Source organism: Rhinolophus ferrumequinum, chromosome 5 (genome assembly GCF_004115265.2).
Source record: "Rhinolophus ferrumequinum isolate MPI-CBG mRhiFer1 chromosome 5, mRhiFer1_v1.p, whole genome shotgun sequence".
Taxonomy (NCBI): domain Eukaryota; kingdom Metazoa; phylum Chordata; class Mammalia; order Chiroptera; family Rhinolophidae; genus Rhinolophus; species Rhinolophus ferrumequinum.
The window spans coordinates 31,044,120-31,071,756 of NC_046288.1; the positions used below are offsets into that span (position 1 = coordinate 31,044,120).

Here is a 27,637-nt window from a genome sequence, read left to right on the forward strand (position 1 = left end):
TTTTAGCATGGAACTCGTCACACTCTATTATAATTCTGATTTACATATCTGTTTTTCACATGAGAGTATTGTGTATCTCCATTGCTTAACATGGTTGTGGGATTCTTTCTTGATCATTAAATAAATGAAGATAAGGAATGACCTGGAAGTGTCCAACAAAAGTAATCTCTTCATTTAGGTAATTTTAACGACAACAACAATAAAAAATGATACTTTAAAATGAAGCATTATTGTGGTGTTTGTTCTAGCTTTCTTTTTTCTAATAGCAAATATTATTTTCCTCACATTGGCACTCTGTGTGTTGTCAACAACTCTTTGCTGCAATCTGCAATTTTGCATAAATTACAGAGGTAATGATAGCCCAGAAAACTGCCCAGGTGGCTCCTAGCAGATAATTATTGATCGACTGTGGACTTTTACCTGGTAAGAAGCTTATCCTGCCCAGCAGTCAATTATTGAATTCTAACAGAACTCTAAGATTCTAGGAGATAGGTTCTAAGTCTTTTATTCTTGCTGTATCTTACAAACATGAAATAAAACAGTGGGCACAATGACGTTACTGAAGACTCTGTTTATAAAAACTTTTTATCTGGATCTGTGTAATAGAAAAATTAGGTCCTCATCAGGGCCATTATTATGAGCAATAAAGAGATAAAACTGAGTGTGGGAAAAAGTCATCTGAGGGTCAGAGATATGCATCATTCCATGGAATAGCTGCTGCAGCTTCTTAGTACTGGTTATGTGAGGGGAAAAGCCAAGGAGACAGAATAGTAGGGATTAGGTGCAGTAAGCCAGAGGATTCATTGAACAAAAGTAATGGGACACCAGAACTGAAAATAGGAATGACAAGAATTTTCTCAATGCCAAGTAAAACACGTTAAATAAGAATATTGTTAGCAGGTGTCAAAAGTGCAGACGTAACAGAAGAAAAGCCAGTGATCACCAAAGTAGTGATTAGTGCAAGTTTATTGTGTGCACACCAAAAAAAGGCCGTTTGCAAACCAACACATGGAATGAGGCGTGGGTATATTATTACAAAGATGCTTATATAGTGGGAAAGCAATGACTGTTTATTCTTCACAGTGATCAGTTATAACATTAGAATTTTCTTAAACGATAGGGAATTGGTCAATAGTTACTTCATATCAACCTTGGCAAGCAGTTCAAGTTTTGCTTATGATTTCCAGAAGCATAAACAAAAATGATTCAGGTCAAGTTAGTCTTGTTAAATAAGTTAAATTTAAGCTTTGCTTGACTAAAATGGTTTTGTCTGCTTAGGGAATTTTCACGGTTAATCTCCATTTGTTTTTTATTTTAACACAGGCTACCTAGCTCTCAGAACCAGGAACAGGCATGTATCAAGGGGCAAAGGCAAAAGAGTCTGAGTCATTATTTGCTTTTAAGTCCCGTGGTTCACCTACCTCTCTTTGCTATCATCATCTGGTCTACTGAATAGCAGGCTAAAAACCTTTCCATGGTTTGTTATCACCATAATCAGAAACAAGTCTAAATATGACTTTGATATTTCCCATGGGTCTGTCTAGCCAAACTTACCTAGGAGTAATAACAAGTTAACTAGATATTATTGAAGGGGAGTGGAATTACCTAAAAGATCACTCCATATTGATTGAAATTCATCTCAATATATTTTTTATTTTGCCTGAAATACATACATACATACACACACACACACACACACACACACACACACACACACACACACACCGGGGGTGGCAAAAAAATGTAGAGTGGACACTTTGGTCAACGTTGCTCACGTAGTAGTTCGTCATAATCAGAAGTGTCTGGAAGCTGATGGTAACCACTTTGAGCACCTCTTCTAATTGCAGATGTCAAATGCGACTTGCATTTATCTTTTGTTATCGGTATATATTATTACCATTTTAATACAGTTTTCCTTTCTTACTGTATCTTTCCTTTCCTTTCTCATATATATGTCTATATATCTATATATATATATGCCACTGGATTATGATGCATCTCTCAATTCCTTGCTGAAAACATCAGTACTGATGAAGAGGGTGGTTTTGGTTTCATTTTGGTTTTAATTTTGTTTTTTTTGTGGGGGTTTGGGAGGCTCTCATTTGGAAGCAGAGAAGACTTGAGTGGGTTGCTAATGTATACGAGGACCTTTCTGAATATAGGAGAACTGTACTAAGATAGAGATGGGAGGATGCTTCACAATGTTGGTGCCTTGGGATGGTTCTAAACCTATACTCTACATTTCCTGATGGTTTATAGCATATGAAAGAAAGAGAAAAAAACAAGGGAGACTTTTACTCTGTGTAACTGGGCAGAAGATAGTACCATTAACTGAAATGAGAAAGACTACTATATCAGGTATTTCTAGTTCCCGCTCATTGTTCTTTCTTTTCAAAGATTTTCCAGTTGTTCTCTTTTATTTTTTCATATTAACTTTAGGATCAAGTTATAGTCATCCAAAAAAAGTAAAAATTCAGTTTTTTATTGGAGTTGTATTAAATTTGTAATGAACATAGAATTGTTACCATGATGATGTTGAGTCTTTCTACCCAAGTACATAGTTTATCTTTGTAGTTGTGTCTTATATAATGTATAGAATTAGATTTTGCTTTGTGAGCCAATTTGAAAATATTATTCTTTTAAATAAGATAACTTAGTAGGAAGTTTATTGTTATGGTAAATATATATGGTCTGCAGTTATCGTATTATTTCCTGTTTTGTTTGTGGTTTTTATGTTTTTTATTTTTTACATTTTTTTGTGTGTAAGTGGTTCTTCAGATAGAGAGGTTTGTGGCTATCTTAGCAATTATAATTTTATATAGTTGTCTGAGTTCGCTCCTTCTTTATACGGTATCTATTGGTTTTATTCCGTGATTCTGTTTCTGTTGTCTCCTACCTGGTATTTGCCAATAAAAATTATCTTTATAATGTGTTTACCGTATACTTTTAAATATTTTTATGCTTCTATTATTTGATCAGTCAACTTTAAATGATATCTATTGATTACAGTCATTAGATATTAGGCAATAGCAAAGTTTCTCATCTTTGCCCTTCCCATTCTAATTTTGTTAGTTGCACCATTTCTATGTAACGGAGCAAATAGCGTTTGCATTTTGTCTGTCACCCCAATCCTCACGATTTTTTTTTGTCTTAGTTTTGAAATTTGATATATTCAAAACTATCCAGTATTCCTTTTGCTAGCTTCTTCAGATATATTTTGATTCATTAAAGTTCATCTTTTAGCAAGTTCCATAGGAAAAAGTCATGGAAACAATATTTCCTGAGTTCTTTCAAAATCGTTTGCAGTCTTTAGTATTGAAGGACAATTTGACCTGATATAAAATCCTCAGCTCCCAATATTTTTTACATGAGTCTTTTGTAGTTATTGCCCTGTTTTCTGCAGTTAAATGTAAAAATTTGAATTTTTGCCTGGTTGCTCATAGGATTCTTTTTTTAATCTTTAAAACCCAGCTATTTTACTGAGATTTGTCTCAGTATTGACCATTATAAGTCAGTTTGTATGGAGTCAAGTCTTTTTTCCCTAATTTTTGTGACTTTAAGTTTTGTTTTGTTTTGTTTTTGGCATAATGTTTGGTCATAATGTTCAACTTTTTTATAACATTTACCTGTTGAGCTTATTAGTACGTTGGTAAATTCTTAAAAGAAGTTGTTTTGCTTTTGTTTTTTCTTGGGTCTGCCACTTTTAAAATGTATCCTTTTACTTTAAAAAAATTGCATATAGTGAGATTTTCTCTTTTTGGTGTACAGTTCCATGAATTTAGACAAATAAGTATAGTCATGTAAACTACCACTAGAATCTGAAGAGTTCCATTACTACCACAAATTCTCCTGGGCTGATCCGTATATAGCATCCTTTTATTAATGCTTTGTCAAATGCTTATTTTATTACTTATCATTGAATGAGTTGGATCTGCTATTTGCAGGATACTTCTGCTAGGGGTTGGGGAGGAGGTGCTGGGCGGCCTTCAGATTCCTCCTTACCACCTGCACAGAGTTAAACTGCTTCGGGTTGAAACAACTCCCTTGTGTGAGGCTTTGTTACCACATACTGTGAACTATACTGGATCCAAGAGGGCTTCTTCTGCCCTTATTCCTATTTTCTCTGCTACAGATTTTTTCATTTTGATGTGAACCCTTCATCCTCAGGAAGTATACTTTTGCAGTCATTTTCAGAGAGCTGCTGCTGCTGGCCATATTGTTATTATCTGTATTTCTTTGCTGCCTTTCTCCCTATATGGTATTTACTAACTCTGCTGCTCCTGGGTAACTCTTACATGTTTTGGGGGTCCGTGGAAAATACATCTGCAAGCTTTGCTAAAAATAGAGATTGTGCAGTTTTTGTTGTTGTGTTCAGGAAGAGAAGAGAGAAGATACTGTCTCACACAGCCCTGTTCTTTCTGGAAGTCCTTCCTTTGACATCACTTATCACTGCCTTTCTCACATTCCTCTTCCTTGGCTCACACTTTAAACACTGGAATCCCTTAGGTTACTAACCTCTCTTATTCATACATCACTTCCGTAAGCATGCATGAATACTTCCTGTTATAGCCTAGACTTCTTCATCATTCCCTAAACATATAATTTCAAAGTTGGTCCATTTTTTCCCCCGCTGTTCTTTTTGGCTTGGGATGCCTTTTTTATTTTTCCCTGATTAGTGTACTCCAGCTCATACTTTATGACCTAAAGCAGTATATTGTCTCCTTTAGGAACTCTTCTTGCTACCTCATCAAGATGAGGCAGAGTTAATCTCTCATCTGTCCTCCCACAATATATTGCCCTATTTTTAGTGCACTTATCTGGCAGTTTTCAGTATTTATATGTCTTATTATCAAACCAGTGAGTATCCCTGCATCTATCTCTGTAAATAGGAACTTGGTTTCTAAGATCCTACTTATAGCTCTCCTACGATGGCCAATACATACCCTCATTTGGCCTCATTTGATTTTTCACTGGTCAGTTGAAAGGTACCTTATGGATCATCTATATTTCTTTATTTAGCTTTTGTTCTCAAAGTGATTTAATCATTTCAAAGCAGTTTTCCTACTATTAGAATGTGACTGAAACTCATCTAGCATTGAAGCATTCATAAATTATGAAAAAGCTCAGTAATCAGTAATGGAAGTTCTTCTGCATTTCAGGTGATGCAACCGTGACAATAGCTCACAGGTATACCCCCAAAGAACAACTGAAGATCCACACTCAGCTGGCAGATGTTATCATAGTAGCTGCAGGTAAGTCTTTACTGGCTATTATTTGGTGGAATATCGTCATTAGAGTAATTCCTACCCTAATTGCTAACGTGTCCATAAGAACCACTTCTTGGGAGAGTTAGGTACGTGTATGATGAACTTTCATCAACTGGATTCAGTCCCTTGGCAATCATCATACTGGTCCATGGTGCCTATGTTGGCATTTGTCACTTCATCATGGAAAACCAGGACAGCCTTTGGAATGACAGATTTAGCACAAGAACAAATGTGCACTTTGCCAATTCCTTTGGCAGACATAATAGATTCTAAACATGAATGAGTTGTGGGGAGACTGGCAGGAAATGCTGTTGAAGGGCTAGCCAGGGCTAGCACACGTAGGACCTTGTAGGCCATAGGTAAGGACTTTGATGTAAGCTAAGATGACTGAGAGCAAGAGATTGACATGGTCTGGCTCACGTTTTTAAAAGATGACCCCTACCATGTCAAGGAGAATTGACTCTAGAGAGGCGAGAGTAGAAACAGAGCAGTTATTACATTTTCATTTAATGGATCCAGATTTCTTTCCTAATTTGTTTTGTATTTGAACATACAAAATAATTCTACCCTTTACTTTTACCTTTACTCTTGCCACATAGTATTTCTATGTCGCAGACTTTGTGACTCTTCTTACTTTATCCAAGTTTTAAATGTGAGCCTTTTTCATTTTGTTCACCAATTAGATATTATTTGTAATTTCTAGACTTTACATTTGAATTACTGAGTATTTACTATCTGAAGAGAGAGTAAAAGTTCCAGAGGAAACTGAGTTTGACAAAGGGAATAATGGTAATTTAAATTAGTTTCAATCAAATTTAGTTCACTTTCTTTTTATAATATAGACCCTTTTTGTGGACCTCAAAATATATATGTGATAACTTCAGGTGGAGTAATTTGCCTCCTTTTAAAGTAAAAATAAACATATTCCCATTTCTAGAAATTACCAGTAAGCTGGTATACCTAACCACATTTCCCGTTTTTCTGAGAAATTATATTCAGGTGATATCAAATGCAGGTTTTTTAACTGGATTGACAGAAGTCAGACAGATGTTTTGAGAGGCAGTAAACTTTTTCAGACCATAAATCAACATTAAGTGAAATACTGCTGCAGCAACTGATAGATTCATGGAAGACAAATATTTCATTGACTTTTTTTTTTAGAAACACTTGGATTCATACACAATACTCAGAATTTAGTGAGTAGATAGGGATTTAAATTGTCATTTTAGTTCATCTCTAACTTTAGACAGAATGAAATTTACATTATCTTTAAAAGGTGTGCTTGACTTTCAGGTTAACAACTTGTAGAAAATATTTCACAATTGATTTCATTTCCCATTTATCAATTATTGCATTGAATATTTTCTTCTAGTGGATCAAAATCCCTCAGTATTCATTCATCCTCATGTTTTTCTTGTCATGAGAAATGACAAATGGGTGATCATAATTCTCTTTCAAGAACCACTGCCATTCTGTTGTGACTAAATCAAACCTTATGTAAACCAAATCACAAGTCATTATGCCAACACTGTCATCATCCTTGAGTTTCTCCTATAGACGCACCATATGCTCCTTTGTAAAGGCCTAAATCAGCACTGTATACAAGTTATTAAAAAATAAGACAGGAAAAGAAAAAGGAAAATAAAGTAAGAGAAGGGGAAGGAAGGACCGATCCTACATAAAATTAATAAAATAGGAGCCAGGAGGTTCTCAGGTCTCTAGGTGGTGATACAGTATCTAGGCTCTATACTGCAAGGTATCCTCTTACCACCAGAGGGCGCCAATGAGATGTGCAGGTATTTTAGGCAGCCAGTTGGCCACACACCATCCTAATCCTGGCGGAAAGACATTTTGAATGAAGGCCGTGCAAACAGGTCTTATTCTTTGCCTTGTATCCCAGCTTTAATGCCTTTAACTAGATACAAAGGTATGCTGAATGCTGGAAGACAGCCTGTATATAGCCATGCAGTCATCCTGAGAAAATAAACATTGGATAATGGGCAATTTCAGGGAAGAATATGGAGAATTTATAAGAAATAACTAAGGATTGCTACATTCTCACTTACTTCAAAACCACTTGGAGAATTTAAGGATCAAATATGTAGATATTGGTAAATTACAGTGAAATTATAGAGAAAGCATGAATTAATGTAAAAAAATTCATGTAACCAGATAATAAGAATGAAATATAACTAAAATGACCACATTATGCATTATGTGTGGGAAATAAACAAATACAATTAGCAATGAATATTAAAGGAGATAGTGATCTAATAGCAGAGGTAGCTGGAACAGGGAGGGCTGGATTGTTGTCATAACTAGAATGTCAGCATATATGGAAGCAGTCCCATCTAGAAGTCGGGAAGAATAGGAGGAGGAGGAGTGTGTGATGTATCAGAAACACTGATAATGTCTGAGAGATGACAGTAAAGAATGTGGTGATGAAATCTTGGAATACACTTACAGAAGAAAAAGTAAAAGAGGAAATTATGTGTGAAGATCCTGGGGCATGAATAAAATTAGCTTATGTTCAGATTAATCTCACCCCTCCAGTTTCTCAAATCCCCATATTCCTAATCTTATTATTTTGACGATATCTCATTTACCTTTTAAACATTCACCACAAATTCAAGATTTAGACTAATTTAGAAACTCAAATCTGAAAATCAGATCCTATCCGACTATGCCTTTAGAAACAAAAGGCTTTCAGTCGCTACTCAAAGCTACCTCTCTGAGTTCACAAAGAGAATGAAGCTTTTTCTAGGGCACTTTGCTGTACCATGTTATAACACTTAACATCTGTTTATAGTTGTCTATCACCTTCACCAGACTAGCAGGGACAGGACTTATTTTTTTAGCTTGGTAGCCAAGTGCTTAGAACAGTATCTGTCACACAGTGTGTACTTACTAAATGTATACTTGCATTGGTTTTGAGATTATAGCTGGAACAAAGCCTTCTTCAGATTGATACAAATTTAGCTGATAAATTTTTAAGAATTTCATAAAAATGGATTTTATAAGTGATCTAGTTATTGGTTAATTTTCGTAGTGGTAGCATTATTTTATAATAATGTGAATATATAATGTGAACTACTAAACATTCTTAGTTTGTCATTGTAAAGCAATTGATAAAGCCATAAAAGTGAAAGATTTTTTAATAAAAGAGTAGTTTTATTAAGTGGATGAATGGACTGATCTGAGTATAAATGTTAAGATTAAGAAATTATGAAAAGGGTGAAGAAAGTAAATTAACTGTTATAGGTGTCTAAAGTATAGAGTATGAAACATTTGAATGGAAAGAAGTATAATCGTCTCCCCTCATCCACAGTTGATACGTTCTAAGAACCCCAGTGGATGCCTGAAACCACAGGTAGTACCGAATCCTGTATATACTGTGTTATTTCTTATACATATATACCTATGATAAAGTTTAATTCGTAAATTGGGCACAGTAAGAGATTAACAACAATAATTAATAATAAAATAAAACAATTATAACAATATAGAGTAATAATAGTTATGTGAATATATGCTCTTTTGTTCTCTCTCACTCTGTCTCTCTCAATATTTTACTTGACTGTGCTAACCTTTTCACTTAAGAAAGTGCTTCACAGCTTCTCTTTGGCATATTCAAATTTCCAGCATCACCACTCTTGCACTTTGGGCCATTATTAAGTAAAATAAGGGAACATGAACACAAGCCCTGCGATACCGATAACCAAGAGGCTCCTGAGTAACTAACGGGAGGGGAGCATGAAAAGCATGGATACACTGGACAAAGCGATGATTCATGTCCCAGGCAGGAGAGAGCAGGACAACACAAGATTTTATCACACTACTCATAATGATGTACAATTGAAAACTTATGAATTATTTATTTCTGGAATTTTTCATTTAATGTTTTGGGACCTACGTTGACCGCAGGTAACTGAAACCACAGAAGTGAAACCAAGGATAAGAGGGGAGTGCTATAGTTTAGGGGAAGGCTAAATTGGCTTGTGTAAGGCTAATGATAAAAAAAGGGAAAGCTGGCTAGAATAGTGCACCGATTCTAAAACTGTGTTAAAAGGTCCTTTGGTTCTCTCATATCTCATGTTTCTAGGAAACTGGGGGAAATCCTAAATTTGTACAAGTTTTAGGAATCTTCATTATCCAGACATGGTAACCACATTTTTTCCAGACAGTCTCCAAAGGACCCTCCAGCCATCTGAGTAAACTTGGCGGAACTAGCTTCATTCAGAAGATGAGTTGAGGAGTCAATGCCACTTGCATATTAACCTCTGGATACAGAGTGTCATAGTTAGTGAAAGCTGGCATTTTGTCTACTACGCCATCCCCTCCAGCATGATGAATGAACTTTCACAATCATAACTCTAGCGTCTCTATTGCAACATTTTAAATGACGGTGTAATATAAAACAGGATAAATGGGCAATTCAGTAGAGTAATTTGTAGTATTCGTACTTGTCATAAAATACAAGGTGCCCAATCAACTTCTTTTCACCACTTCTCCCATCATATTAATTAAGCTTTAGATACACACCCATCAAACATCATCCTAGGTACTCAATAGAGTATTTCCCTCTGTTGGATTTCCTCTTCCTTAGAGCAGGGTTAGTAATTTTCAGCATGCCAGGACAATGAGAAGTTCCAAGGGGTGCGGCATAGAAATAGTCTATTCCACCATCCACAGCTCATGCAACTCGGAAGTGGAACTGGCTCCCTTACAGCCTTGGGTGCTTCTTGAGTGGATGCCAGCATATTTTATGGTTTTGCTAATGCTATTCTTCCCATATCCTACCTCCCATTCTCTATCTTGTCCCTTTTAGCTTCTGCTTCTTCACTTAGCATCCCTTCCTGCCTTCCTAAATGCGTCCTTTGTCCTAATTTTGTCAACTATTGTCCATGGAATTAAAGTAGTATAAATGCAAAGGCCTTGCTAGGTAAGAATTCCAGAATTTCAGTCCCAACTCTACCTCTTGCTAATTGTGTAACTTTGATCAAGTCACCTCATCTCTCTGAGCCTCGATCTCTTCAGTGTGAAGAATAATAATAACCTCTTAACATAATGCTGTTAAGCCAGTCAGTTCATGTAAAGAGTGTAGCACAGTCTCTAACATATTGCAAATAGTCAATAAATGTTATATGCTAATATGTTACATGTTATTCCTTCTTAGGCCATTGCATATGAATATTTAAGCAATAATTTAGAAATAACAAATCACTTGATTATTAAGCTACAACTTTAATATAACTAAAGGAATATATTTTTGGTTCCTTTTGATACTAATATACGATCAAAGTTGGCTGATTATCATAAACACAGTTTAATCTAAGGAGTGATTTACCCATAAGAGACCAACATCATAAAAGGTTAGTTTTTCTTTCAGATTTGTGGCTTCTCAGGATGACAACAGACTTTTCTCATAGCTGTGTGTTCTGTTGTCCCTGTATAAGTCCCTGGTGGCCTCTCTCTCTTTTGGGACAGTCTGACTTTGTGAGGGGTTTGGGAAAGTAGAGGGATTTGCTCTCGGCCCTTTACCCACCCTCCCAGTCTCCTACTTTCTCTTTCTACCTCCTCTTACCTCTTCATTCCAACACCCACAGTCCACCCACAGAGCTGAGTTACCAAGTAGGCAAGGCCTTCCTGAGCCACAGCGAGCAAGCTTCCTCAGTATCCAAGAGGACGTTTGACCAAAGAGTTTTTCCTGATGTCAGCAATACACACCTACTGTAAAAACCTAGAAAACATGGATAGTAAGAAGGGGAAAGAACACATACCGCCAGCCAATGCCAACCACAGTTAACAATTTGATGTTTGGCCTTCCAGTGGTTTGCACAATTTGTTCACCCTGTACATACTATTTGTATTTTACAGCTCCACATGGTGTATATGTTTCCTCATAAAACGTATTCTTCTATAATGTGATTTCTCATGACTCCATACTGTAATTTATATATTCAATTCTTGATTGTTGGACCTTTAAATTGTTCCCAGTTTTTTACTGTTATGAAGAATGCATTGAATAACTGTGAACATCGCTGTAAATACTTAAGACTATTTGCACAAGGGACCTATAATATTTATTATAATATTCTTAAGTTCTTTATTTGCTTATGAATGGTTACTTATATTCTCAAAAAACAAAATTAACATGGATAAATTTAAGCTTTATTAATAAATGTTTCTCACTGCCTGTATTTTTCATTCATGCTTGCATTTCTGGTCTGCTCGTGGTACATTTGTCATGACCATCCAGTGCCTTTACCATCAAATGTGTTTGATTTCCATTATATGACTTTGCCAGGTAACCCAATTGACCTGCTCTTTCCAGCATTAATTCTCATAGCCTAGCTTCATAGTATTCTTTTCACCACAGAAAGCCTGGTTTCAGTAATGCATTTCCCAATGCAAAAAGAAATTCTTTTCTCAATCTTTTATGGTCTGATTATCTGATTTCTGAGCCTATGTTGCCTAATTTTTGCTTGAAACATCTGTTGACTTATTCATTCTTGTTCTTTAAAAATTAAAACCTGAAAAGGAAAGTTTTACATGCTTTGGATATGCTCTGTAGTTTTTCCTGGCCATCCAGTCTGTTTTTCTGGTCATGCAGTCTAATTTTTTCTGTTCTTTCATTTCTTTTATTCTTCCAGCTGTGCGCTGTCCAGTCAACTCTCCTGAGGCTCTAGTCAAGGCAGACATGGTTATGGTATTCAGAGTGGGCATGCTAGTAGGGATTCAAAGCCCTGTGTCCCTCTGTTAGCAAATGATTATCGCTACATTAAAAACAGGATAGATTCTGGGGTAGAAAATCCATATCCAATAAGGAGTGGTGTCTACAGCCATGATATTTTCCGTGGTGTATTAGTAGATGATTTAAAATCTACTCTAAGGCTCTGTGCCCTTTTTAAAATATGTACCTTGAATATTATCACTCACTTCAACTAGTGATGCCAATAAATTCTGTCTGGACTGAAAAGGAGGTTTAAGGCTTTTTTTTTCTGCCATAACTTCACTGGACTTACATCTTTCCAGTTTATTAATTTTTAATTGACCTTACATTATATAAGTCTGTATCAAGTCACAGTTTATAGTTGTGAAAACAGTACTCAATGTAAGGTATGGAGTATGCCTTAATATGTAAAGTTTAAATACATACTAACATGGGATGACAGTGGGTGCCTTTATTTAGAAAGGTCCTCTTTCAGAGACATCACATTGTGAATTTTGAAACGTAACAAAATGATGAGAAGGAAAATGGAAATACAGAAGACCTTGGTGAGATATGTGATGAGTGAAGAACAGTAAGAATCACAGGGGACAGCACTGAACATGACTGCACTGAGGGGCAGCGCTGAGTGACTCACACCATTGTGAACACCAGTAGCCAGGACCACGGTTCGTTTATTTTTGTATTCCCTGTACCTAGTGAAGAACCTTGCACTGGGGATTAGAAAACTCACTCTCGAATGAATAAACTTCCTTCTTTAGAAGTCAGATACTTATCTTGGTTTCAGCTTTTTTCCTAGAAGTTGAGGAGGGCCTTTAATAGGGGCAGATGATCTCTTCAGGATCCATTCAATCTTAGATTTTCCTTAATACCTTGTTTGGGGCTGTTCCACTTCACAAAGGCTTAATATGGCATTGCATCAGCACCATTGACTCAGAGCTTGCACCTGCAGAGTTCAAAGGTAAGGTAGGGAGGAGGCAGAAAAACGACTGAGAAATGGTGACTGTCTTCCATGAAAGAACGAGAAAATGCTTTGCTTTACTGTCTAGTGTGGGTAGGAACAGGACCTCTTCTTTGGTGAAGTCATCATTCCCGGGGTGTATTCAGTGTGTGGTACTGCTGAATGTCTTCCAAACGTGTGTTAACCGGCAGGAAGTGAAGTGATTGCACTATCTATAGCTCTTCATTATTAGTTGTGCCTTTGCAGTAGCATTCACACATCTAATGAAAATCCAGGGAAATTGAAAATTAAAAAAAATTCAGGTATTAAAATGTCATGCATTAACACTTGTGTAATAATCGTACAGAGGTGGTGTTTAAAACGGGCTGTGGAGAATCTGACTGTGCACCTGGCTACCTGCTTTAGGTGTGGCTTTGGTTCTGAAGGACAGCGATGAGACAGAAGGAATCACTGTGTTGGCATGTGTCTCCTCAGACAGCTTTCTATAAAAGCCCCTTCTTTTTACCCGTTTATATAGTCAGAGAAAAGTTTCTGGCTCTATCTCTTCATCTTTCATCTAAATGCATTTCCTCCAAATTTATTTGATTTGGTTAATTAATAATTGCTTATTTTAGAATGACTTACCTTTGTTACAAACCTGAGGAGTAATGGGTACTAATGCCTGAGTGTGGGCTTTACGACTGGTTCTGCTCTCATTGCTCTTCTCCGAGTATGCAGGCAATTCACTCTTAGTGTCTTAGCATCTAACATGTGCCCTTTCAATCAGGATAGTAATCAATATTGGGAATCAGCTATTACATTGCAAAAAAGGGCAGGTGCATTCCCCTAATGTTTCTATTGAGTTTCTATTGTGTTTCATAATTTATACTTACACTTATTTTAAAGATAATCAGGAAAACTTCCTGTCTTTGTAAAATACACACACACACACAAACACACACACACACACACACACAAACACACACACGATGACTCATTATGATATGCATCCTTCCCAGGATAGTTGGTCACAATATTCTTAAAAATAATGTGGCACGCCATATCAGAATGAATGAGAATTCCTTCATGTTTACCAAGAGTTACATAAGCTCTTTAGGTCGCTAAGATATCACCCCAAATTTACTTTTTTTTATTAAAAAAACTATTTGAAAGGTCCCCCCTCACACAAACACTTTATGATACATTTTCTGACTTTTTAGTGGAAGCTCTGCAAAGGTACTGAATGGTTTGAAGAAACTTAGAAAATGGTATTAGTTTACCCTGGGCACTAGATGAGATAGTAAACTTGAGTACATGTCTTCAAGTACAATACATAGATTTTAAAACTTGTTTTGGATATAAGCTTGTGAACAGACATTATCTCAGTTCCCAAAATACTGCATCTAGGAATGTATCCTAACGAGAATTGTAATGAGACTTACAGAGATAAAATTCAAGGATATCCATCACAGATTTATTTACGATAGCAAAAAGTTGAAAACAGTCTAAACATGCAACAACATGGGAACATTTAATGAATGGTGGTGTATGTATAAAATGGAATTTTTACAGCCAATTATATTCTGAAAAATAATTATATTAAATTACATCCATGATAGAAATCCAAATATGCCCTCCCGTCCCCCCTGACCCCCCCACACACACACCCTGACAAATAGAAAAACAAGATGGAAGAAGAAAAAAAATGCAACTTGAGAAGAGTGGTTTACCTCTGGGCTAATGGATAATAGGTGATAGATAAATACTGATTCCTTCTTTATCTTTCTCTGAATTCTCCAAGTAAATTCTCCAAGTTGTGTTGATTTCATAATTATAAAATGAAATTTAAAAGTAGTAAGATAACCCATTCCCAGTTTGTGGCAATATTCTGCCTGCTGTCCATGTTGTCTTCTGGGGCTGTTAACCTTTTAATACAGAGGGAGTGGTGTGCTACACTGAAATGGGCTGTCTCCTACAAAGTACCAAACATGTTAATTAATGGCTTTTCTTGGGAGCAAAGAAGAAATGAAAAGAGATGTGAATTAAATGGATGACTTGTAATGGGATGTAAATTGTATCTCAGAGCTTATTTAAAAAGAGAGATGAGAAACAGAAAGACCTAGGGATGCTACAGTTGCGGGTAATTTTGGCTTTTAAATTCATTTGCAAGTATATAATAGAAAGAAGTCACTTAGTTTTCAGTTCGCACCAAGAGGAAGGATTGGGGCAAGTATATGAGGGAAAGAGGCCAGAAGAGAAAACCTCTGTCTTCTCTCATTTGAGTTCTTGACTTTTCTACCTTTGCCATTCTACCGTGTACATCGCATGCTGCTGAAGCTCTTTCTTCTTGCCTCAAGCCGCTTGAGCTATCCAGATACCATGAATGCAATGTCTACTATAGTGAGCAGAGGACAAATCCAGACTTTAACTGAAGTAAGCTCTATAATAAATAGGGGCATATCCATTTTTTGTCTTTATGTAAATATTTTAAACCTTAGAAAGACATATCTAGTTTCAAATTTATCTGATTCATCTCAGTGCTAGCTAGTCCTTGATATTTCTAAAAAATGTATCGGGACATTTAAAAAAATTTTTCTATGTGATTAAATAATTAAAACGTTTCCTATTTCTGGGTATTATGGGGCATTATTTTTAAAAAATTAGTGGTTGTTACCAAATAGATTTTAAAATAATCTTTGAATAGAGAGTTTCAGCATACGCTTTGTAACCTTTTCTTTATTTAAATATCAGTGTCCATAATGTTTATTATAATAACAATAATGACTAGTATTTATTGAACATTTTTGAAACATCACCTTATTTAAACCTCACAACCTCTTGATGGAGTCAGTAAGGTTTTTATCCCTATGTTATAGATGTAAAATGTTCAGGTTTGGAGTGAATGAATTCATATAATGCAGTGGATGAACCAGGACAAGGAACCATGTCTTATTCTCAATCTCTTGATCTTGATTCTTCTTTCTGCTCTTGGCTGTTGCTGCTTTTGAAAGTGGGATGTGCTTTTATTTTCCTTGTTTATCTTACGTGCCAGTGTTATAATAATTGAAGGAGCAGGCATCAAGCATGCATAAATGTTTTCCAAGAATTTATGGTTACGTTGATCACACTCCACATTTTATTAGTAACACTTTTTAATAGACCCAAAGGGGCATATTTAAAGAAGACAACAAACCAGCCTGTGTTTAACTTGCAAAGCTTTCAGAGTCCACTTCTCTAACTCTGTGCCAATAAATAGTACTTCACATTCATATATTTAAGTAGTAAAAGATTTGACATTTTCATAAGCTAAGTAGAGTATTACTACATTTTTATTCCAATTCTGCTTTTACAAAACACAGCCTGCCACATGTGTCCCTCTCATAACGTGTGGCAGTTATTCAGAGCACACTCTCACTGAGTGATGCTGACATTCTTTAGCGATTAGTAATCTATTGAAAGGGGCAAAAATTATCCCCCATCTCCATTCCTTTTTGTCCTGGACCCGTATTTGTTTCTAGCAAAATATGTGCTCCAACTGGAAAAATGTAAGCTCTTGGGACATTTTTTATATGGCTTTGATGGCCAAGGCATTACTTTAGAAATCAAATCAAAATCTTTTTTTTTTTTAACCCGTTTTTCATTCTTGCATATTTAGTAAATGTTTTCTCACCCCCAAATGTGCCTCATTGCCCTTAGGGATCCTGGCCTACAAACTAAATGGAAACTCGGTGTTACACCACTAATCCTAGAATATTAATAATTATGTTAAGGAAAGGCTCTCCCTTCCCCCGCCCGCCACCCCACCAAACAGACAAAAAATAATGGCTCACTAATTATGACATTGGTTTCCTGGAATCAGCTGGAGATCATAGTCACGTAAGAGTGGCTAACACAGGAAAAATCAGGGCCTTTTTAGTTCACTTATATATGACCTTTTAAGCTATATTTGTTTTTTACCCTAAAGAAATAATGGGATATTTGCAAAATACAATGAATTGCTAAAAATGCCAAAAGGAGATCAACAATGCCAGGTATTTATGGGAATTTAATTATACTTTGACATTTTTGAAAGAAAAGTTTGAAGCAACTCATAAGAAAAGAGACATTTTAGTTATATAGGAGGAAGGTAACTTAGCGTAACTAATACCAGTAAAGCTGTAAACAACACAATGTTCATATTGTGTTTAAGATTTCAGTTCGAAAACTAAGAAGCCAAAGGCAATTGTCATTCATCAGATGCTACTGTTCGCCAAGCACCATGCTCTGTGCTGTCATCTACTTCATTTTGTTTTTACAGCAAACCTGGGACAAGGGGTGTTTATTTTTATAAATGTGGAATGTATTCTTACTATTAGTGTAAGATCACACAATTTGTATTGTCCAGGTGGAGATTTTTTTTTTCCTCCAAAGCCCAAGTTCTTTCCAGTGACTCAGGTTGCATGCTTTTACAGACCTAATGGCAAACGTGATTACCCTGCTGGGTAACTAGTAGTTCTTAACGGAGAATTATCAGTGTTATTCCATTTCCCCACAGGAAGAATTACTCAGACCACGCTTTGTCCTACTATGCCACGTGGAGCACAATAACTGTATACCTCCACATTTCCCCCTGGGATTTGGGATTTGGAAACTCCTAGGATTTCTACTCATGTCTTTCCCCCTTCCTGCCAATCCTTGCTACCATTGCCAGTTAAGACACTCCCAAGACCTGCAGGGACACAGCTGTTTCACCTTGTCCCTTCTGTTCAGCCCTGTAGTGCCAGCCAAGCCAATTAAATTATGAGGCACAAATGAGATAAGCTACTCAAATAATGTTCTCTCTCCTCTTGGAAGTGCTTACTTCCTCATTGCCAAGAAAAAAGAAGTATTTATCACAACGAAAACTTTGACTTTATTGGTCAGAATTCTGAAGATTTATCTGTCACCTCAAGAAGTCTAATAGGGGCTAACTGAACTGTATTCTATTGCTTTCTCACATTAATTCATTTTCACCAAAGTAAAGTATATAGTATAAGATCTTCGGTGACTTTCCTATTTTCGTATGAGACTCTTTCCTTTTGTTTTTCTCCTGATTAATGTGCTTCTTTCTAAAGCTACACTTTCCTTCCCTCCCTTCATTTACTCAACACATTTCTTGAGCACCGAGTAGTGCCAGGTACTGAGTTAAGTGCTGGGTGTATAACAAAACTTAGTTTCTGTCCTCATGGAGCTTGTAGACTACTCTTAAAAGACATAAATAACAACATGTAAAGGCAATGGCAAAATTTGAAAACTATAAGAAAGAGAAGTGCAGGGGCTATGGGTGCATATATAGAGGGGGACTTGGTCTTGTATAGAGCTTGCGGTTGTGACAGAAGGCCTCCCAGAGGAAGTGGCTGTTTGGCTGGCATATGCTTCTTAAGGCTTTATTAATAATAGGCAAGAAAGACCTTTGCCATTTTCTTCCCTTTCACCAGATTTAACTAGGCATCTTGCGTACATCTGGTATATTTTTATTACAGTGCATTTCAGTTTCACCAGTGATCTTCCACATAGTACATTCAAGTTCCAGAAGGATAGGGGTTCTGTCCGTTACCCTCACATTCCCAAATGTCAGCCTAAATTCTCTTTAGACTCCTCTTAGGCTACAAGGGACGGGGTTATTATGGTAGGAGAAGGACTCTACCACAAAGTCTTGAAGATATCCAAATCTGTTTGTGGATTTTGTTCATTTTTAAAAACAAATGTTGGCCTTTTGGTATTTTGTTTGTTTTCTTAATAAGCATTTTTAAACCTCAAAAAAATTATTCCCTTAATTTCCCTGGTTTATCTCAGGTCTATCCAGAGTTCCATGCTCTATATAATTTTAGTGTTTCCAAATGAGTAGGATTGTATTGCCCTTTTTTTTTTTCATCCTTGCATCACAAGACATATTATAAGCAACTAGTAATTAGTAATTCTCTCGAAGCAAAGCTTGTAGGCAAAGTAACAGAGCCACCCATTAACTCTCTAAGAGAACAGAAAGCTTTTCTCATTCTCTCAAAGTGCCCATTCTTTCCTGACTCTGGCTTGTACACTGACCTCATCTATGGCAGTGGACTCACTGAGGTTTAGCCCCAAATATTGTTTAATAATATTAGAAGTATTGATAACACCATTCAGTTTTTTGGTAGGTGTGACAGAACAATCTTCTTGTTACTATTTGTTCCAACTGTTGCTATGTGATTATTTTATGTTTAAGGTTGTGACACTCCATTTGTGGGAGGTGGGGTCTTAAGTGAGAGTGAGGTTACTTTATTATATTCAGTGCCACAGTCTTTCTACTCTACCGGGAAGTGATATGATCCTCAGACCAGAAGGATGTAGGGAGGTCTTTTCGTAGTGGTAGAGATACACCCTTCTGTTGGCTTTGAAGGAATTGGGTCAGAGTGCCCAATAGCCTGATTTTGTCAGTGGGAAGGAAGATACGAAAGCGAAGACGGGTAGTGGGTACAAAAGGCACCCACTGAGTTGTGGTGAGCTTGTACTAGCCCTCTGGACTAAACTATTGTTTGATTCAAACAAACTTGAAATTTTACAAAAGCAGTGTCCCTACTGTGAGCTTGACAGCTTTTCAATACTTTTTTTTTTCATGAAATCAATGGTCGTATTAACGAACGTGATTTTTAAATATTATATAATGATATATGACAACATTTGGAAGACCTGCATAACTCTATGAAGTGATATTTTTCAAATAAGCAATACATGATATCACTATATCCATTTAAAATACAAGGTAGAGCGATTTTAATAATACCAAGTAGACTGGATTTTAATATACAGAGTATGGAAAGCTCATTGAAATGTCTTCAAATTCCACATTGCAACTAACCTTCACTGATATGTGGGATATAAAACTGAAAACAACAAAGGAAAAAGACAAACAAATGAAGAAACAAAAACTCATAGACACAGACAGCAGTTTAGTGGTTACCAGAGGGTAAGGGGGGAGGGGGTGGGAGATGAGGGTAAAGGGGATCAAATAAATGGTGATGGAAGGAGAACCGACTCTGGGTGGTGAACACACAATGTGATTTATAGATGATGTATTACAGAATTGTACACCTGAAACCTATATAACTTTACTAACCATTGTCAACCCAATAAACTTTAATTTTTTAAAAAAGAAGCTATTGTTTATCAAGTGTTGATGTATATTCAAAGAAAGATGACCACAGTTATCCTAAAAGTCTATTAGAATGCTCCTCCCTTTTCCAACTACGTATGTGTGTGATGCTGGATGCAAAAGCAGATCTGAGAATCCAGCTGTTTTCTATTAGGCTGGACATTAAAAGGTTATCAAAATTGTAAAACAGTGCCTCTCTTCTCAAAATTTTTTGTTTTGTTTTGGGATATGTGGTTATTTTAATTAAATGATTTATTTCTTTTAACATATAACAGGATTATTATTGTTTTCTCTAAAGAATTAAATGAATATTTAAGCAATTTATCAGTTTTAACTGTGTATATAGTAAAGTTAATGGATATAAGCCACACAAACAAAGCTCTTTTGGGTCTTCAATAATTTTTAAGAATGTAAAATAATCCTGAAACCAAAAAGTTTGAAAGCCACTAATTTGCATAATAACACTCTTCTCCTTTGTGTCCCTGTTCAGATGTTAGAGAGGCTTATCTAAAAATAACAGCCTTTTTTTTCTGGCACTTATCATTACCAGACATTGTATTATGTATCTATTTATTTATTTGCTTCTTAGCTATCTTCCCTATGAAAACGTAGGCTCCATTAGAGACGAGATTTTGGTCTGTCTGATTCATTGCCTTATCCCCATTACCTTTTCTGGTACCTGGCACATAGTAGCTATTCTGAAAATATCTGTGGAAATAATGAGAATATTTCCTATCTGCATATTTTCTTTACAGTGCTAAAACTTTAGAGATTCTCTGTAATTCTTTTTAATTTTGTCTCACACCACCTTTGCTATTATTTTTGAGTCTCTCATAGGTTTTTATACTCCCTAACAAATACAGTTTTCACATGGGGTTCTCTTCTGCTTCAACCCCTCGTCACTCTCTCCCCACAACACACGTTCATATACAAGATATAGTTAAACAAAGCTCTGCTAAAACCACTGTCATCTGATGGTGATTGTGTGTACGCCCAAGGCTGTGCTCTCTGAGGAGTGACATCAATTTTTATTCCAAAAGACGCATTAGAGCTGATGGTCTGACCAGGTATTTTTGGGGAAACACAGTAGCATACAAAGGAGGCAGATGGGAGCAGAGCTGTAAGCAAATGACACTAGATAGTTAAGTTGAATCCACAGGAACAAATGAATAGCAACAGAAAGAACATATAATATTTCCTCTAATTTCTTCTCTCAGATATTCTAAAAGGTATAAAAATTATATAAAATAATATTTTGACAACATACTTTGGGTTTGTAACATAAAGATGTAGTAAGATGTGGTATTTATAATAATAGAATTTAAAGCGTAAAGAAGGAATAGAACTTTATATGATTAATGTTTCTATCTTTCATTGGAACTAAATTAACATAAATCTGAAGTTAATTCTGATAAATTAATAAGTGTACTGTAAATTCTAGAGCAACCACTAGGAAAATAAATCAAGATTAAAGTTAAAAATATATTAAATTAAAATGTTACAGTAGAAAATATTTCCTTAATTAAAAAGAACACAGTAAAGAAGAAACAGAAGAAAAAATACATATATAAGCATATACAAAAGCATATACAAAAAACATGTAAAATGACATAAATCCTATCAATATAACACTACATATGAATGGATTAAGCAATGCAATGAAAAAGCAGAGATTGTCAGACTAGTATGAAAGCAAGATTGAATTACATATATGTTGTCTACAGGGTACATATTTCAGATACAAAGATACAAATAGGTTAAAAAGTAAAAAGACATATTATGCAAGCAGCAACCGTAAGAAAACAAGAGTGGCTATACTAATAGACAAAATAAACTTTAAGACAACAAAAACAATAGTTATTAGATATAAAGAGGGATATTTTACAATGATGAAAGTGTCAATTCATCTAGAAGATATAGCAGTTATAAACATTTGTGTACCTAAAACCGTACCCCAAGTCCGTGAAACTCAAACAGATGGAAGTGTCATGAGAAATAGCCAATTCAACAGTAATAATTGGAGACTTTAATGCCCCACTTTCAATAATGGATAGAAGAGTTAGGCAAATCAATAAGGAAACAGAAGACTCGAACAGCACTACAAACTAACTAGTCTGAACAGAGGTCTTTAGGACACTTCACACAACAACAGAATACACATTCTTCTCAATCACACATGGAAAATTCTCCAGTATAAATGATATGTTAGGCCATGGAACAAACCTCAATAAATTTAAAAGGACTGGGATCATACAAAGTATGTTCTCCAACCATAATGAAATGAAATTAGAAAGCAATAACAGATAAGTTTGGGAAATTCATAAATGTGTGAAAATTAAACAACACATTCCTACATAACTAATGGGTCAAAAAAGAAATCACAGGAAATTTAGCAAATACTTTAAATTAAATGAAAATGAAAACATAACATAAGTTATGGAATGCAGTTAAGATAGTGCTTAGAAAATTACAGCTGTAATGTCTATATTTAAAAAAGAAGAAAGGTACCAAATCAATAACCCAACCTTCTGACTTGAAACACTAGAAAGGCAAGAGCTGGCCATACTCAAAGGAAGCAGAAAGAAGGAAATAATAAGTATTACAGCATAAATGGAAGACATAGAGAATAGAAAAACAATAGAGATGATAAAGAACACCAAAAATTGGCCTTTTGAAAAGGTCAACAAAATTGAAAAAATCTTTACCTAAACTGACAAAGAGAAAAGGGGAGCATGAAATTTCTAAAATCAGGAATGAAAGAGAGGACATCACTACCAACACATCAAATTTTTAAAATCTACAGAACAAGTGCCCATTAAAAAAGTTTAAATAAAAGCACTATATTTTGACCAAACATTTAAAGCTTTGCCTTCTCCTTTGATAAGTTTCTAGAGATTGAATCATCCCCCTCCTCTGGGTAGAGTAAGGAAGACACCATTCCAAATGGAGATTTCCCTTGTGCATTTAAGTGTCTCTTACAAAATGGTAACTTCTCAGTTTTTAGAGCTTCTTCTATGCCTGCTGTTTCTTAAAAAAATAACCAGCCTAAAATAATCCTTATGCCAAAGAGACATATTGTAGGGGGGCAAATTCTGCTCTCCTACACGTCTTTCTGAAGTACTTTAAACATGTTAAAGTCAGGTATTTATGCTTGAAATTCTGATTTTGTAAATCTGATTTAATTCTAAAAACATTTCAGTTATTTGGTGACCCATTGTGCAAACCATTGTATCCTTAAACATCTCTAGCACACCCCCCAGTGTTAATTGACTTTTCTATTAATATCTTTGAAGAGTTACTAATGTAGCTTCTGTTTAGGATGCATTGAGCTGACATCTGACTCTCTCCAAAACAAATAATGCTGAAGAAAAAATTTCTAATCTAGAAAGAAACATATGCATTCATATAAATTCCATTGTAATTACTCTTGTAATTTATGTAGTAGGACAACTTCCATTGAAGGACGATCTACCTGAATAAGCATTTTTGTGGTGTTACTTTTGTATCTGAACAGTACTGGTTTTGTTCCCAGCCTTACCTCTGACTCATCATTGTGAAACTAAGAAATCATTTAGCCTCTCACACCTCAAAATCTCTCTTCTGTGAATGGGGATAATGGGTCAGCCTTCTCTTGCTTCACTGAACTGTTGTGAAGTTTAATTAGATTATGTTTGCATAGCCCTTTGAACTCTGCTAATTAAATTTATGTGTAAATATGGTGCTTCCTTTTATCAGGATGCCTTGACTGAGACACTTCATAAACACTTCAAGATGACGGCAATAGGAGGATTCATTGGGAAAGGATTATTTTTTTTTTAATTCATGTCAACTCAATTCGGAAATTGACAAATAGGCACGTGAAAATACCCAGTTGGGGTTCTAATTGATAAGAATAAAGATTTAGCCTCACACTTGCTCAAAGGGTATTGGTCATAACTTCCTATCAGGGTAAACTTAGTTCCTAGGATGTAGAATCCTGCCCACTCTGTGCTTTAGGTATTGGTGTTGTTTATAAAACACTATGTTTATTCAGTACATTTTGCTAAGACAGCATTGGTGATTAATTTCACAATTGTCATATAAGGAATCGCAAAAGAACAGATTTGTGTCACCTAATAAGAAAGTCATAACTTTTGAAGTAGTGTGATTCTGTATAGATCATCCTTTGGTTAGTCTGCTAATCAATCAAAGAGATTTTCAGCCACAACAGAAAAATCTTAGATGAATCAGAAATCTTTTTACTAAACTTCCTGATAAGAATAGTTCACCCTAAAATAATTATCTCAATTATTGCTGAAAATCTGCATTAATAATAGGCCTTTTTCTTCTGACAGAAATAAATTCATGGATGGATTAATTGTCTTGGGGAGAAGAATACAAGCCTACCTCCATAAACCTGCTTTGGGCTTTAGTGTATAATTATATTTACCAGCTAGAATTTTTAATGATGATGTTATAAGCATGTAACAATTAAATTTCATGTTACTGAATATCCCAGGATATAGAGTTGATATGTTTTATCGAGAACATAGACAACTATTATTAGAGTTTTGAAAACTACTAAATATAAACGTGGGAGTTTGCAAATGTTTCTGTAAAATGTAGCTAGTTTATTGTACTGACGGTGTTTTGTATTACCTAGAACTTCAGGAATATATCTGACCAGCATAATATAAAAGTACTTTGAACTGTTAGAAACTTCAAGTTCAGCTTCTGATTCCTGTCTTATGAAATATATATTCTGCCCCAAATTCCTCATCTGAATGGTCAGAGTAGAATTATAGAGAAATTTCAAATTCTTTAGGTCCTGTTTGAGGACTTGTGAAAAGTATAAGGGTGCCTTAGTAAACTCCTGGGCGTAACAGCCCAGGTAGGTATACTGTTGATATTTCCAGAAGAAGGCAGGTAAGTAGTGATTATTATGATCTAAAGGGGCACTAAAGAAAATAAAATACAGATCTAAAACTAAAACATAGAGCCTCAGGAGCCATAAAAATAAAACAGAATTAAGAGTATGCTACTTACTACAGGGAACCAAAGAATGAATACTCAATTTATGGCCCTAAAATTCTGAATGAATCTGTATCTTCACTTACTGAGATTTTTAACTAAGAGGATGAATGTTTTAAGAATCAGGCCATTCTCTATTAGTTTTAGTCTTTCTTTAACTTGTATTTTGAGTATTATGTAAGTTTAGATAGAGGTTTAAAGAGGGTAATCTGAATCTTGATGGGTTCAGCTCATTAACCCCGCTGATATTATAACAGTGTTACCCACAAAAACTCTAGCACTTCTTTGAGATCTCCAATTTAGGCTTGATTTAGTCCCCCAGGTACCAGTAACCAGTAAGTCTAAATCACTATTCAAATTAGCTGTTATGTCATGAATAGGGAGTCTTCAGGGATTTTAGGAAAGAGACCATCAAGCTATCAAGGAATCTGCTGGCAATTCCATGTTCAGGGTACATCTCTCCCTATTAAGTTAGCAGGTGTGGTGTCACGGAGGAGGAAAGACTGTACCTCTGCTCTCGGTCAGGACATGCAGAATATCTGAGGGGTTATTAGACACCGATCACCTGAGTAGTTTGTTTACTCCAAGAGAGATGCTGAATAAGAATCTCAGATTTTTTTTTTAATTTATTGGGGTGACAATTGTTAGTAAAATTACATAGATTTCAGGTGTACAATTCTGTAAGAATCTCAGATTTTAAGGCTAATAAAGTAACGCCCAGATCAAGCAAAAGTTTGTCTTTCACATTGTAAGAAATTTCTCCTTGTGAATTTCAGGGTAAATGGGAGACTGGACATTTGATTCCTCCTCCTCTTCCTTTTTACCAAGTGAATCTCTTCATATTTAAAAATTGGGAGTATCTAATTGTTTTATCTATAAGGTCATACATTTATTCCAAGTCTTATTAAATTTTTATTCTTAGGCTCTTTCAAAATGTTTAGCAAAATGCTGCAGGTCTCGCAATGGGGCAATTTCCCATTTAGCTTTTCTTGGGTATTAAATCTTCTATTTCAGGCTTAAGATTAGTCACAGACAGTCAGCAGAGAGCTCGCTACATCTGTATCAGGAGTTACTTCTGAATGCTCTCTAAAGGTATTAAAGAGCCTGTCTCTGAATTCTCCAATGGATGGAGCCTCTCTGTGGATTTGAGACTGAATCAGAGTCCAGTCTGTGTTCACAGGAATGATTTTTGGAGATAGTTTCCAAAAGACCTTGTCAAATATATACAGCTTTTCTAAATCCCTCTGATTTCTTATACAATTTGGGTCTCTGATTCTACCTTTCCTTCTAATTCTTTGCATCGGAACATATGTACTATTTGATATATCTTTGGGAGTGCTGGATTATATGTTCCCAAAACTATTCCTAATTCCTCTGCAAATTTTATCTTTCTAAGTTTTGGAAAAATCTTAACACTGGCTTTCAGCTCAGAACGAGACTGGATCTTAAAACCTAAATGGTTTTCCCTGTTCCAAAGGGAATTTAACTTTATGAAGTAATTATTCTTTGGAGGTTTCTGGCCAGCCAGGAGGAAAAAGGAACAAGTCAGAAGGAAATGGAAAACCATAGGCTGGAGGAAGAGGAATAATAATATAAAGGTTATTAGATTTGTACTGAGATTTGGAGGAATCTAAAAGACCATTTTTAGTTTTTCACACCCCTCCCTTTTTTTTGCCTTGGCCAAGACATCTTTTAAGGGAACAATTTTAGAATCTGAATACCTTTGGATACTTCCTCAAAAACATTAAAAAATGCAGACCATTGAATATTTGGCAGTTTATTCCTTTATGTTCTAAAGAATATCTCAAAGGAACACTTTGACACATCAAAATTTCCTCAGAATGGCTATTATAATTCTAAATTATCCTTGGTGAAATGATGCTATTTAGAAAGGTAAATATAAGAATTTGGGATATGGTATAAATACACGTAAGAAGCAGGAGTCTACGTCAGAGGGAGCATGGTTTTAGGTTTAGACAAAGGCAAATCCAGGAGAGTCTAGAACTAGTCAGTTGAAAGGACGGCTTGTGTACCTTGTGCCTCAGCACGCCCCTCCCCCACAATTTCTGGCCCATCTCCAGCTGCAAACCTGATTAATTTTCAGTTCCCAGCAGATAGAAAAGATTGGAGAGATTTCACAGAAAAAAAAAAAGAAAGAAAGAAACAGACAAGACTGAGGAAAGTTCTCACAAACTTTCACTAAGTGGTCTGAGGCAAAGTTTTCCCATAGGATTTTCCAAAGTTGAAAAGACACCGAACCTCTCAGTCCTCAGGGTCAGTTTGAAAAATGGGTTTATCCAACTCACCCCCATTCCCTTCCTGTGAACTTTTCCCTTACAGAGATACAACAAAAAATCACAAGGACTGAGACACATTGTTGTACGTAGTAAGACTGATTTCCACCAAGGATAAAAGTTTTTTAAGTTGACTGTATAATCAAAGGATTGCTAAAAAGCGTTCCTTATTCATAAAACACAAAATAAACTTAGCATTTGGGGAGCTGTAATGCAAAGAAATCAGTTCAGATTCAAGCTGAATCTGAG

The 27,637-nt window shown here is 35.6% G+C and overlaps 1 protein-coding gene across 4 annotated transcripts in view; it reads left to right on the forward strand.

The window, feature by feature from the left end:
- The window catches only part of MTHFD2L (methylenetetrahydrofolate dehydrogenase (NADP+ dependent) 2 like), a 96,547-nt gene that overhangs the window by 47,642 nt on the left and 21,268 nt on the right, over positions 1-27,637 (forward strand). For all 4 annotated transcript variants that reach the window (XM_033105290.1, XM_033105291.1, XM_033105293.1 and 1 more), the window contains one exon: positions 5,160-5,252. In XM_033105290.1, coding sequence (XP_032961181.1) covers positions 5,160-5,252 — 93 coding nt within the window. The remainder of the gene's footprint in view (positions 1-5,159; positions 5,253-27,637) is intronic.